At 36.6% G+C, this 14,245-nt stretch overlaps 1 protein-coding gene across 2 annotated transcripts in view; it reads right to left on the bottom strand.

Annotated features, from left to right (window-relative positions):
* Positions 1-282: 282 nt before the first annotated feature.
* The window catches only part of prkd2 (protein kinase D2), a 53,542-nt gene continuing 39,579 nt past the window's right edge, over positions 283-14,245 (bottom strand). For both annotated transcript variants that reach the window (XM_062060137.1, XM_062060138.1), the window contains 8 exons: positions 13,802-13,854; positions 13,645-13,717; positions 13,417-13,523; positions 12,515-12,676; positions 10,838-10,936; positions 3,694-3,961; positions 3,514-3,599; positions 283-1,248 (listed from right to left, as the gene is read on the bottom strand). In XM_062060137.1, the coding sequence (XP_061916121.1) occupies positions 1,033-1,248; positions 3,514-3,599; positions 3,694-3,961; positions 10,838-10,936; positions 12,515-12,676; positions 13,417-13,523; positions 13,645-13,717; positions 13,802-13,854 (1,064 nt within the window). In that variant the 3' untranslated portion in view covers positions 283-1,032. The remainder of the gene's footprint in view (positions 1,249-3,513; positions 3,600-3,693; positions 3,962-10,837; positions 10,937-12,514; positions 12,677-13,416; positions 13,524-13,644; positions 13,718-13,801; positions 13,855-14,245) is intronic.

The raw sequence follows: 14,245 nt of genomic DNA, 5'->3' as shown, positions 1-14,245 counted from the left end.
ATTTCGCCTGTCACTTTTGTACCTAAGAACAAAATGAGTCAGTCAACTGAAAGCAGAAAAACCTTCACCAGGGCTTAAAAACAGCACTTTCTTGCTTTGTCGATCTCTAATTTAGGAAGGAAAACACTTTCATACAAATAAATGCTTTCTTTGTGCGCATAATTAACCTTGTCTGGATGTGTGGAGATGTCAGCTAAATAAAAGGAGAAAGATAAACATTAAAGACTGACACAACTAAGCTGCCAAAACATGCCAAGGTGATGTCTTTATTAGAACCACTAATTGACATTTGTTAGTTTGTATTTGTCATTGCATGTAAATGAATAAAAGGACACAACTAAAGTGAACATTTCTGAATATTTGCATTGTGCTACGACGCCGAGCATCTCACTCCAAACATGTTGTGTACACTAGATCATGCAAATAATTGACTACTGTAATAAAAACACTATGTTTTACACTGAGTCAGTATCATTCTACTACAAGGAAACATGCAACCTGTTAACATGATCATCAATAATCAAAGGCCATACCAAAGATGTTCTTGCTGTTGAAGAATGCTATTTATATATTAAAAGGTATAAACAGGAAATGGAAAACAAAAGTGCTACTTTAGAACATTTCAGAGAGTTTCTATAAGAGTGTGGCTTGCATTACTTACAGGAAGACGTGCCGTCACCCAATCAATAATTCCAGTTGTCACCACAGGACGTTTATGGGCGAGCTTTTGTGGAAACAAATTGCCACCGCAGTGCAGGTTTTTAGTCACTTGAAAGCACTTATTTACGCAGGAGCTGCTAGTTTTCATAATGAAGGAGGGCTGTGATGTATGTCAATCTGGGCAAACTACAGCATTTTTACTCTGTTGTTTCTCCACAAAGTGCCGAAGAACTTTGGAGAGAGATTTGAATGCTGAGAGGAAATTGGATTCGAACATGAGTGCTGGCATGCAGCTGATAATGGTAACGACTGTAAACAAACACTGTTAGCTGAACGTCACTCCTCACCTTCCGCTTTCTTCATTCTCTGCGGTCAGAGGATGCTGACCCGCTCGGTGAGGCCTTGCATGTCTACATCGTCCTTGCAGTCCCCTTCGTGGTCGCAGGTGGGCGCCACCAGGTGGGCCGGGTAAGACAGAGTGTAATTGTGGGCGAATGTTTGCCAGTGGCTGTCGTCGCTCTCATGAGTGATGTAACGCTCGCCCAGCTTGGTCTCCAGCTCTCGCAGGTCCAGCCATGTCTGATAGTCCTGCGTAATGGCGGGCGGGAATAAAGTTACACTGTTAGAAGCTTTGGAATTTGATCTAAAGTTGAAAAGGGCTTTTAGTGCATGGTTGGACAATCAGATTACAGGATGTCTGTATGAGCGAGGGAACTCACTAATCCTTTTGTGTCATTTTACTTGAAAAATATGTTTATTTTTGAAGTTTTTTTTGTAATAAAAAACATTAGGTTGTTTAATTAAGATTTTTTCAAATTGTCTCAACCTGAGACCCACATTTTCAAAGGTCATTATGTCCTGACCCACTTTTATACAAGTCAGAATAAGCAAATGTATTTAAATATCTTCAACCATCTTTTTCAAAATGAATACACATAATTACATGTTCAAAGTAGGGATGAAATCTATAACGCGATACATATTGCAGTCTTCTGCAATAACATACAGTCGTGGTCAAAAGTTTACGTACACTTGTAAAGAACATAATGTCATGGCTGTCTTGAATTTCCAATAATTTCTACAACTCTTATTTTTTTGTGATAGAGTGATTAGAGCACATACTTGTTTGTCACAAAAAACATTCATGAAGTTTGGCTCTTTTATGAATTTATTATGGGTCAGAGAACTTTCCTCCAGAAGGTCTTATCTTTGTCCATGTGGTGTCAGATGAAACAAAAATTGAGCTGTTTGGCCACAATACCCAGCAATATGTTTGGAGGAGAAAAGGTGAGGCCTTTAATCCCAGGAACACCACACCTACCGTCAAGCATGGTGGTGGTAGTATTATGCTCTGGGCATGTTTCGCTGCCAATGGAACTGGTGCATTACAGAGAGTAAATGGGACAATGAAAAAGGGGGATTACCTCCAAATTCTTCAGGACAACCTAAAATCATCAGCCTTGGGCGCAGTTAAAATAAAAAGGAAGTCTAAGTCTAAGTCTAAGTTGGGTGTTCCAACAGGACAATGACCCAAAACACATGTCAAAAGTGGTAAAGGAACGGCTAAATCAGGATAGAATTAAGGTTTTAGAATGGCCTTCCCAAAGTCCTGACTTAAACGTGTGGACAATGCTGAAGAAACAATTCCATGTCAGAAAACCAACAAATTTAGCTGAAATGCACCAATTTTGTCAAGAGGAGTGGTCAAAAATTCAACCAGAAGCTTGTGGATGGCTACCAAAAGCGCCTTATTGCAGTGAAACTTGCCAAGGGACATGTAAACAATTATTAACATTGCTGTATGTATACTTTTGACCCAGCAGATTTGGTCACATTTTCAGTAGACACATAAATTCATAAAAGAGTCAAACTTCATGAATGTACTACTTGTAAGAAACAGCTATTTTGCCGCCATTGTGGCCAGAATTAGTGATTTAGAAGCAGCTTAACACTGTGGATGGACTTTAGCCAAATTTGTCAAATTTGTGGGTCACATCTAGAATGTGTCATCAACATGCATTATTAGTATTAAAAGCTCTATCATTGGCCAAATGTATATCACTTATATCATATATTGTCAATATCGTGCAACTCTACTCCAAAGTCCATTTTGCAGAAATGTATAAGGGTATTGAATCAAAGAAACAAGGGACATGATGCATGCATATAAATCATAAGTAAATTAACTAACAAAATTGCATAAACAGAACCACAAAAGTAGATATTTCACCTATAACTGTGCAATGACATAAGAGGAGATGACCAAAATATTGCCCTATTTGACATAAATAAATAAATAAACTAGTCAGGCATTGGTTGTATGTTAAACATTTTAATGTAACTTCTGACTGCCTGCGACCTCTGAGAATTATTGGTAGAAATAATCAAATGTGGGACTTTGCCATCTACTAAAAACATCCTATTTATATTCATCATGTCATAACTGGCCACAGTTTACCAGCATTGACTTATGGCATTATAATATCAGGGTATATTACAATTTAAGCACTCATACGCTACGACAAAGGTGTCTAGACACACTTCTTAATCAAATTAATTAAAAAATGTGATATTTGGAGTAGATGCCTTATTACACCACTGAATTTGAGTTATTGCTCTTAGCAAGATCTTTGGGAGCATTATCAATTTTGTTTCTCTTTCAGCATAATTGGACCCCTTTGCACAAAGCAAGGTCCATAGATGAGTTTGGTGTGGACGAACCTGCTCCGAACCCTGACATTAAACAAACACTTTTAATTAGAATGAAGAGTCCCAAAAAGATGGAGGCCAGCAGTCGCCATATTCAAAAAGCAAATGGAGCCTTAATAATTGCATTGGTTATGTTTGTGTTACCTGTAAGTAAGCGTGGCTGAGACTCTTGTCAACACTGTAGCGCTTCCTCATTTTCACTTGCAGCAGATTGTTGATCAAGTCAATGGCTGTGAAGCAAACAGATTGTCTAAATAAAGCTTGTTCCATTATAGACACAGATGTAATCCCCACTTTGTGTTTACAACTTGCAGCTGTGTATACCATCATTAGAGAGCTGTTTCCAAGGGTTGGAAGGGTACATGAAGGCAGCGTTGTGTATCTGGTCGTTGATATCTTCATCCTCGTTAAAAGGAAACGTGCCGCTGAGGCTGACGTACATGATGACGCCCACCGACCACATGTCCAGTGAGCGGTTGTAGCCTTGGTTCAACAGGACTTCCGGCGCCAGGTAGGCCGGCGTGCCGACCACCGAGCGACGGAAGGACTTCTCCCCGATGATTCGGGCAAAGCCGAAATCGCACAGCTTCACCTGTGAGAAGAGCAGAATGGACGTCAGATATGACGTGCAGGTAAAAAGATTCAACTAGCGGCAAATTTCATCCCGGGTTCAGTTTGAACAACTCACATTTCACCAGTAGATTCGTATACAGGAGAGTGTTCCTGTCATATAGAAGATCTTTGACTACCATATTTGCAGTAAAGCGGACATATGATGAATTTCGTCTTTTCTGACTTATAAATGTTGGATACTCGTGTTGAACAATGGCAAAGTGTCATGTCACAAGGTTCATGCATTTTGGCCTGAGCTTGCATGCAGTTTTGGATGCCTCTGTCCACGGGGTATTGCAGTATTATGACATCACCACGAGGTGGACGTACTTATTTGGACATTAAGTAAAGCGCTCAGCCAGAGGAGGACGAGCTCCTCTCCCTCTGCAAAAAAAGCTAAGATAGATGTATTATTTTCCTTTTTTATGCAACTTTGAATCAATGGGAGCATGTGCAGGTGGACCTATTGTTTTGACTGGGTGAATTCATATTATTATGAAGTTTATTTTCGATCGCGTTTGGGGAAAAAAAATGTCAGGACATTTACTTTAAGACTAAATTTAAACAGTGTACATTTAAAAAAAAAAAAAAAAATTGATACTTTTGGATAAACGCCTCCAGAACCTAGTGTGTGTGTGACAATCATGGGTACTTTAACTTGAACTTTAAACTAACATATTGCAGACTGACTCAAAAAACAGGGCATAAAAGTGATTGAGAATTTTTTGTACACCAAAGTATATTCAATACATATTATCTAGACCAGAGGTCTTCAACAGAGGTTCTGCAACCCCTCAGGAGTCCGCAGAGGTACTGCAGGGAGTCGTGAAATTTTTGGTTCATTAAACTTTTTTCCCCCCTCATATTTTTTTTTTATTCCTCCTGCAATTTTCCCACAAATTGAAATGTCTTTAAATATGTACACATTGGTGTATAAATGGCAGTGATATGGCCACTCTACTCACTGGACCTTGCAGATTTAAATTTAAGACATGAATAAATAATTGTACCCCACCTACCGCCCGAATGCAGCTGAGGTAGGCTACAGCGACCCCCGTGACTCAGTAAGGGACAAACGGTAGAAAATGGATGAATGGATAAATAATGGTACTGTATTATTATATCAATCTTAGCATTTAAGATAGCTAACTATCATACTTGCCAACCCTCCCGAATTTTCCGGGAGACTCCCGAATTTCAGCGCATCTCCCGAAAATCTCCCGGGACAACCATTCTCCCGGATTTCTCCCGATTTCCAGCCGGACCTGAGTGAGGACAGCCTGTCGTCACGTCCGCTTTTCGTGCCGGCCCAGTCACGTTATAACATCTACAGCTTTTGGAGCTCAGTGCGCAACTGCACACACAACAAGAAGGAGACTATTATATACTGTATGTCTCCGTTATCCATAGGTTTATTTATAACCCATAAAGTAGGCAGGCACGGAGCTATTTCTCAGCGTATGTTTATTCCAGCCGGCACGTTAGTACACTGACACACAACATCCGGATTCCCATCATGCATTGCTTCAAAACTACGGCAAGTAGTAATGTCCAAACAAAGATAGTGACAGAGAATAGAACGAGGATGGACAATTCATATATATATATATATATATATATATATATATATATATATATATATATATATATATATATATATATATATATATATATATATATATATATATATTAGGGGTGGGGGAAAAAATCGATTCGAATCCGAATCGCGATTCTGACGTTGTGCGATTCAGAATCGATTCTCATTTTTAAAAAAATCGATTTTTTTTTTTTTTTTTTAATTTTTTTTTTTATTAATCAATCCAACAAAACAATACACAGCAATACCATAACAAAGCAATCCCTCATTGACATTATCATTAGACATTAGAATAAAAAAGAACAATAGTGTCAGAGTGGCTTACACTTGCATCGCATCTCATAAACTTGACAACACACTGTGTCCAATATTTTCACAAAGATAAAATAAGTCATATTTTTGGTTCATTTAATAGTTAAAACAAATGTACATCATTGCAAACAGTTGATAAAACATTATCCTTTACAATTATAAAAGCTTTTTACAAAAATCTACTACTCTGCTTGCATGTCAGCAGACTGGGGTAGATCCTGCTGAAATCCTATGTATTGAATGAATAGAGAATCCTTTTGAATCTTGGCAAAAATCTTACCCACACGATTATCAAATGTAATAGGAAAATTAATTCATACTGCCCAAACTGGCTTCATGGAAGGTCGACAATCTTCAGACAATACAAGGAAATTGTTTAATGTTATTTACTATGCTAGAAGTCTCCCTTATCCCACAGCAGTATGTACTGTTGATGCGGAGAAGGCATTCCACCGCATAAACTGGTCATTTATGTTTTGCACATTACGTAAATTTGGATTTGGAGATAATTTTATACAATGGATTAAGATGCTTTATACAAGGCCCATGGCATCAGTCAAAACCAATAATCATATTTCAGAACCTTTTTCGTTAAAAAGAGGAGTAAAACAGGGATGTCCTGCATCTGGATTATTATTTAATTTGGTTATTGAACCCTTAGCTGCAAAAATAAGAAGTGAAAATAATATTCATGGTATAAATATTGGCTCTCAGTATAATAAGCTATCGATGTATTGTGACGACATAATTTTTTTACCTGTCACATGTTAACTCCTGTCTTCTTTATATCAATAATGTCATCACTGAATATGGCTGTTTATCAGGGTATAAAGTTAATTGGGACAAATGTGACATATTACCACTTAATAAACACTGCAAGAAATTACAAGTTCAGAACTCCAAAATTAAATTGTATTGCATTATTATGGTATTGTTGTGTATTGTTTTCAAAACAAAACAAAAATCGTTTTTGAATCGAGAATCGTTTTGAATTGAAAAAAAATAGATTTTGAATCGAATCGTGACCCCTAGAATCGATTTTGAATCGAATCGTGGGACACCCAAAGATTCCCAGCCCTAATATATATATATATAAATATATATATATATATATATATATATATAAAATCACAAGACTATTTCATCTCTACAGGCCTGTTTCATGAGGGTTTCCTCAATCATCAGGAGATTTTAATGGAAGCATTCACATACCATGGTTTATATAGGGCACAGAGCGGGTGGGTACAGGCAGGCGTGGGGGCGTGGGGGCGTGGTGATTGGCTCATGAACAACATGCAACAAATCATTTCAAACCACAATAAAGCAATTGAAAAGGAGCCGTCCACCACCAGGCAGAACGACTCCAAAACCGACAAAGGCTGTAACTGCCGCAAGAAACCTGATTGCCCTCTCATCGGGGGGTGCTTACAACCATCAGTCGTTTACCAAGCAAAGGTAACACGCAAGGACATTAACACATCCGACACATATGTAGGATTAACTGAGGGAGCATTCAAAACCAGATGGAACAATCACAAAGCCTCTTTCAGAAGCAAAAGCTTGCGGAACACTACAGAACTCAGTAAACACATTTGGAATCTCAAAGACAATAATGTTGAATATTCGATAACATGGCAAATTCTTGCATCCAGCACACCTTACAACAGTGGTAACAAAAGATGCAACCTATGCTTAAAAGAGAAACTGTTTATCATATACCGTCCAGACTTGTCATCCCTCAACAAGCGCAGCGAAATTGTATCAGCATGCCGTCACAGAAGGAAACACCTCCTAGGTAACACATGAGCCAATCACCACGCCCCCACGCCTGCCTGTACCCACCCGCTCTGTGCCCTATACAAACCATGGTATGTGAATGCTTCCATTAAAATCTCCTGATGATTGAGGAAACACTCATGAAACAGGCCTGTAGAGATGAAATAGTCTTGTGATTTTTTCCCACACATACATATTACGCTCTACCACGGTATCGAGCACTATTTTTTTTTTTGGATAATCTAATTAAGACATATATATATATATATATATATATATATATATATATATATATATATATATATATATATATATATATATATATATATATATATATATATATATATATATATATATATATATATATATATACACACACAGCTGAGATAGGCTCCAGCACCCCCCGCGACCCCAAAAGGGACAAGCGGTAGAAAATGGATGGATGGATATATATATATATAAATATATAAAAGAAATACTGAATATATATATATATATATATATATATATATATATATATATATATATATATATATATATATATATATATATATATATAAAAGAAATACTGAATATATATATATATATATATATATATATATATATATATATATATATATATATATATATATATATATACATAAAAGAAATACTTGAATTTCAGTGAATTCTAGCTATAAATATACTCCTCCCGTCTGAACCCCACCCCCCGCCCCCCATCTCCCGAATTCGGAGGTCTTAAGGTTGGCAAGTATGCACTATTACTATTAGCATTCAAGTTGCAAGCTAGCGATTAACGCCGTTAAATGACAGCTAGCGATTAGCGCTCTAGTTGCCAACTTAAAGTATTATATTTTAGTATTGCACAATAACTACGGATCAGTTTAATTTAAAACCCAGTTTTTAACAAGATATACAAGTTGGGGGTCCCTGCTGCATCTCTCCATCAGTTTGATGGAGTGAACACCCCTGATCTAGACCACAAGGTAGTGTTTAAAATTAAAATCATCATCGGTCCACTTTAAAAGAGCAGGAAGCTCCTTTTATATTGAGTATCGTATGTGGACTCAGACAAACTACCTCTAGGTCAGTGGTGTCCAAACTTTTTGACTGGAGGGCCCCATTGGGCCTAAATGATTTGGCAAACAAAGTGACTATATATTATTATCATTTAATGGATGTATGATTATTAATTATTATTAGGGATGTCCGATAATGGCTTTTTTGCCGATATCCGATATTCCGATATTGTCCAACTCTTAATTACCGATACCGATATCAACCGATACCGATATAAACCGATAACGATATATACAGTCGTGGAATTAACACATTATTATGCCTAACTTGGACAACCAGGTATGGTGAAGATAAGGTCCTTTTTAAAAAAATAAATAAAATAAAATAAGATAAATAAAATAAAAACATTTTCTTAAATAAAAAAGAAAGTAAAACAATATAAAAACAGTTACATAGAAACTAGTAATTAATGAAAATGAGTAAAATTAACTGTTAAAGGTTAGTACTATTAGTGGACCAGCAGCACACACAATCATGTGTGCTTACGGACTGTATCCCTTGCAGACTGTATTGATGTATATTGATATATAATGTAGGAACCAGAATATTAATAACAGAAAGAAACAACCCTTTTGTGTGACTGAGTGTAAAAGAGGGAGGGAGGTTTTTTGGGTTGGTGCACTAATTGTAAGTGTATCTTGTGTTTTTTATGTTGATGTAATAAAATAAAAAAATTAAAAATAAATAAAAAACGATACCGATAAGAAAATAAACGATACCGATAATTTTCGATATTACATTTTAAAGCATTTATCGGCCGATAATATCGGCAGGCCGATATTATCGGACATCTCTAATTATTATAATTGGTTATTAAGAGTATGTGAAAATTCAACCCCTACCTTGTTTACTTCCGTGACAACCTCCTTAAAGCTTTTTGATCAATCAGAAATATCAAGCGGCTAAAATGCACCAAACATGGATAAGTGTGGAGAGACCGTTTTACATTTTTCTCATCATCCCTTGTAATGAATTTAAATGGGTGTAGTTTTAATGTTGATTGGACATTTTTTTATATTATCCACAAAGTTCATTGGGCAGAATGTGTTATGTGTGACCATGTTTGTTGAATTTTTGAGCTTGTTGAATTCTTTTTTTTCTGCACGAGGGAAGGATGTTTGGATTGGGTCATAAAAGTGAATGCTGTACACAGTAACACACGGTGAAACATGAAGGCAAATGACAAAAATCACCCACGGATCCATATATAATAATAATCCATATAATATCACTTTTCTGAAGAACAGAACTTTGTTGTAGAAATCTGCTTCTGTGTCCCTCTCTGACACTCTCGTCTCAGGCTGGCTGCTGTAAACAAACCCTGCCCACTCTGCTTGGAGCTGATGTGAAGTAGATTACCTTAATAACTCTTATATCACTCAAAAGCGCAGAATCCAACCATTGTAATTACAAATTAATTAGAAAAATGCACTCCATATCATATTGGCAGATCCAGTTTCGATGGTAAAGGTTTAAAAGAAACACTTAAGAGATCTCCAGCAGGCCAGATTGAAAAGCTTAAAGGGCCACATACGGTCCATGAGCCATAATTTGCCCATGCCTGATCTAACGTCTTAGACTTTCAACTGTAATTGAGACTCAGAAATGTGATCCTACAACAAGGTATAAAAACTAAACAGCAGTTATCATTATCAGTTCATGTTTAAATGTTACAATGATAATTTTATTTCATAATCGAAAACAGTTCATATTTATGAACACACACCCAAGTACCTAAAATTGCTACCAGTATCGATTACCAGATACAGGGAATTGGTATCGTATCGATTCAAATGTGGCGGGTATCCACTCCTAATTGTAGCATTAAAAAAATGTGGTTCCGACAATCATTTACATAAATAACCCTGGTATCATGCCATAATTGGGAAAGCTACCCCTTTGAGCCATTAACAGCCCAGACAGAATATGCCGTGTTGGAGATGTGCTCTACTGATTGCACTCCCGGTTGCTCGTAACATGACCATAAATGAGTGGAATATAATTCAGCAGTATAACATACTTTAAATAATTTAATGTCAGGTACTAATACAATTCCCTAACAACGAGAGCGTTGTCTGTGTGATTTCCTACTTGGGGGAAGGGATCAGCAGAGGCAAGCAGCACATTCTCGGGTTTGAGATCGCAGTGGACGATGTTCTTTAAGTGCAGGTGTCTCAAGGCTGCAAGAATCTGCACAAAAACACAACCACAAAAAGACACAGAATGTGGTTGAGCATGGCACACTTTTAAATGTAGGATGGGCTGAAAGCGGAAACCACAGGCAGCATGCAAACACGCACTAGTAGACAAACATACATGGTAGGGCTGTCAATGTTAATGCATGTGATTAATAATAATTACAAAAAATTATAATCTCATTAACATAAATGAATCAAGATTAATAACACTATTTGTTATGGTCGCACATAAACCCGGATTTGGCGCCTATTGTTCCACGGTGCAAAGTTGAGTGATAAAGGCGGCATATTTCACTTCAAAACACAGTATGATGGAACTTTAGAAAAAAACTGAAGTAATGTGTTGGCCTTGCAGCAAAAAACTTTCACAACAAGTTTAAAAAGGCATATTAGGGCAAAGCACGTGCTCGAGGATGGCGCCGCTAGCATGAATGCCACATTGTCACCAACTTGACCAAGCGGGGAACGACAAACAACTTCAACGCTGGTGGAGTTTACCTGCGTCAATGTTGTCAACAAAAGTAGCACAGATAAGGTAAACATAGCTTTCGTTAATGGGACAGCCACCGCATGTAAGCTACTTAACATCAGTGAAGACAAAGTGCTGCAAGACAATGTCATTCACATCCATTTTCTACCGCTTGTCCCTTTCGGGGTCGCTGGAGCTTATCTCAGCCACATTTGGTACACCCTGGACAAGTCGCCACCTCATCGCAGAGCCAACACAATATATACTGTATATATATATATATATATATATACTGTATATATATATATATATATATATATATATATATATATATATATATATATATATATATATATATATATATATATATATATATATATATATATATATATATATATATATATATATATACATACACTCTGTACAGTACAGGCCAAAAGTTTGGACACACCTTCTTAAGCGTTTTCTTTATTTTCATGACTATTTACATTGTAGATTGTCACTGAAGGCATCAAAACTATGAATGAATACATGTGGAGTTATGTACTTAACAAAAAAAGCCCTTTGCTCTGATTACTGCTTTGCACACTCTTGGCATTCTCTCACATCACCACAGCTGATAGCATTGCACAAAAAAAAAGAGATCAACACTGCCATTTGAAAAGGTAAATAAGCGTGTTTGTTTCAATAACTGGTTAAAGGGAAAGTTCATGTGGATGTAAATAGTACACTAAGTAAAGTTGTTTATGGGTGTGTTTACTGTCTGTACCTTGTTTGCTATATAATCGCAAATACTTTGAAAATGTGCACTTAAATCTTACAATACTTACTGTCACCAAATTGTGAGCAAATTATTGACTTGCAGTTAAGTAAAACATTTAAAAACGTTCCTGGTTTACATTCTGACAACAACATTGCATTTGTGTCCAAATATTGGGGGGGGTTTTAAGCAAATTTAAATTATGCAAGCGAGTAACAAACTGTGATTAATTAATCACAATTCAAGAGCGTGATTAATGTGATTTCAAAAAAGTATTACTTGACAGCCCTAATAAATAGATATTAAAGGTCAATCCTGCCTGTGCCGACATGCATGCAAACCTGAGTGATGAGGAATTTGGTGAGCCTCTCAGGCAGTCGGCCTTTCTCGCTGGAGAGGATCATCTCGAGCATGTCGCCGTGGAGCTTCTCCATAACAACAAACACTTTCTCGGGGGTCTCGAACATACACTCCAAGTTAACAATGCCCAAGTGGCGCAAACTCTGAAAGTGAACATGATTAGTGTGTGGGAGACATCAAGCCAGGATTTACATATTTCAGAAGGAGAATGTACATTTTGCCATGGAAGACAGAAATGATTCCACAATAGAGCGGAAGTTAATTACTGTTGAACTTAAGGTGAAGAGGGCCCTTGAGAAGCTCATAAACACTATTTTGATCAGATGTCAGACTTTGTCGCCACCTGCTGGTCAGGTTTGTGCAACACAGCATCAGTGGTAGAGGAAAAAAATGACAGCATTGTTATTTAACAATAGCAACTATTAATCAATTAGAAAAAAAGCTTTAATTCATATTGTATTGCTTTGATTAATCATTTAATAAGTGTAACTGATAAATATACACATGAGAGTGCTGGTCTGTGTGCCGTGGTCTGTGTGTCGGCAAACATAATCCTTTTTAGTATAAAACACAAAACTGAATTGAATACTGAAAGTGCAATTTCAATGTTGATGACGTGCATTTATTAAAAAAATAATAATTTGGGGGGCAATTTTAGTTTTTCCCCTAAAACACACATTGAGGCTATAAAGTGTGTTTTATCAGATTTCTCAAATAATCGACCAAAATAACAATGATAAATAATAAATTTATGATAGCTGCCACCCTATTTAACATGGTTTACATGTTCTGTTGTAAGTAAATTTGACTTTCAGTTTTTAAGCTACTTTATTACTATTTAGCTAGCACTGGTAGTGGAAGGAGAGTTAGTAATAAAACGCACCTGTAATATGGCCACCTCATTTCTCAGCTGGCTCTCCTGCTTAGTCGGGAAGCGAAGCTTGTCAATAACTTTAACAGCCACGTCCCTTCCAGTCTTGCGGTGCTTTCCTGGTAGAGAAAATGTACAACAATGATATGTACATGTTAACACATGTACATTTGTGCTATGTTTTTAGCAAAAAAGGCAGCTAGATTATGATAGAATGTAAGCTTATTTGAAGGTCCATACCTCCATACACGACTCCAAATTGTCCAGATCCCAAAACTTCATCAGCAAATATTTGGTACACTGTTCCAATGTCCTGCAGGAAAGCAGAATAAAAGCATTAGCAACTAACTATACGAGTTTTACAACTCATTTACTGTATATAAGAAAAATGTCATACCACATTCTCTTGGATTTGACTGCTGGACACAGAAATGCTGACTGATGCTTGTCCTAAAGAGGAAATATGCATGTACAGAGTAAAAACACACTCACCAGCCATTTAATGAAGTAGACAGATACATAATCTAATGAGAGCAAGTACTTTATAAACATTTGTAATATATTTACCCCCTAAAGTCGCAAAATAAGGCAGTCACGTATGATGCAGAGCAGTTGGACACCACTGCAAACTACAACCACAATAATAAACATATGAATTAAATAAAACATTGTAAATAAAAAAACAAATATATTTGTAAACGCAGAATTGTTGATACAGCTGTCATTTTGGATCCCAGGTGTATCTAATGAATTAGAGTATTAGAGTAATGAGTAAACGGTTATAATTTAGTATTACTTTATTTCTTTACAGTGCAGGACAATTGAAGCTTTTGCTTCTTCT

Source organism: Entelurus aequoreus, linkage group LG10 (genome assembly GCF_033978785.1).
Source record: "Entelurus aequoreus isolate RoL-2023_Sb linkage group LG10, RoL_Eaeq_v1.1, whole genome shotgun sequence".
Lineage (NCBI taxonomy): Eukaryota > Metazoa > Chordata > Actinopteri > Syngnathiformes > Syngnathidae > Entelurus > Entelurus aequoreus.
This window is presented reverse-complemented; position numbering and strand designations above follow the sequence as displayed.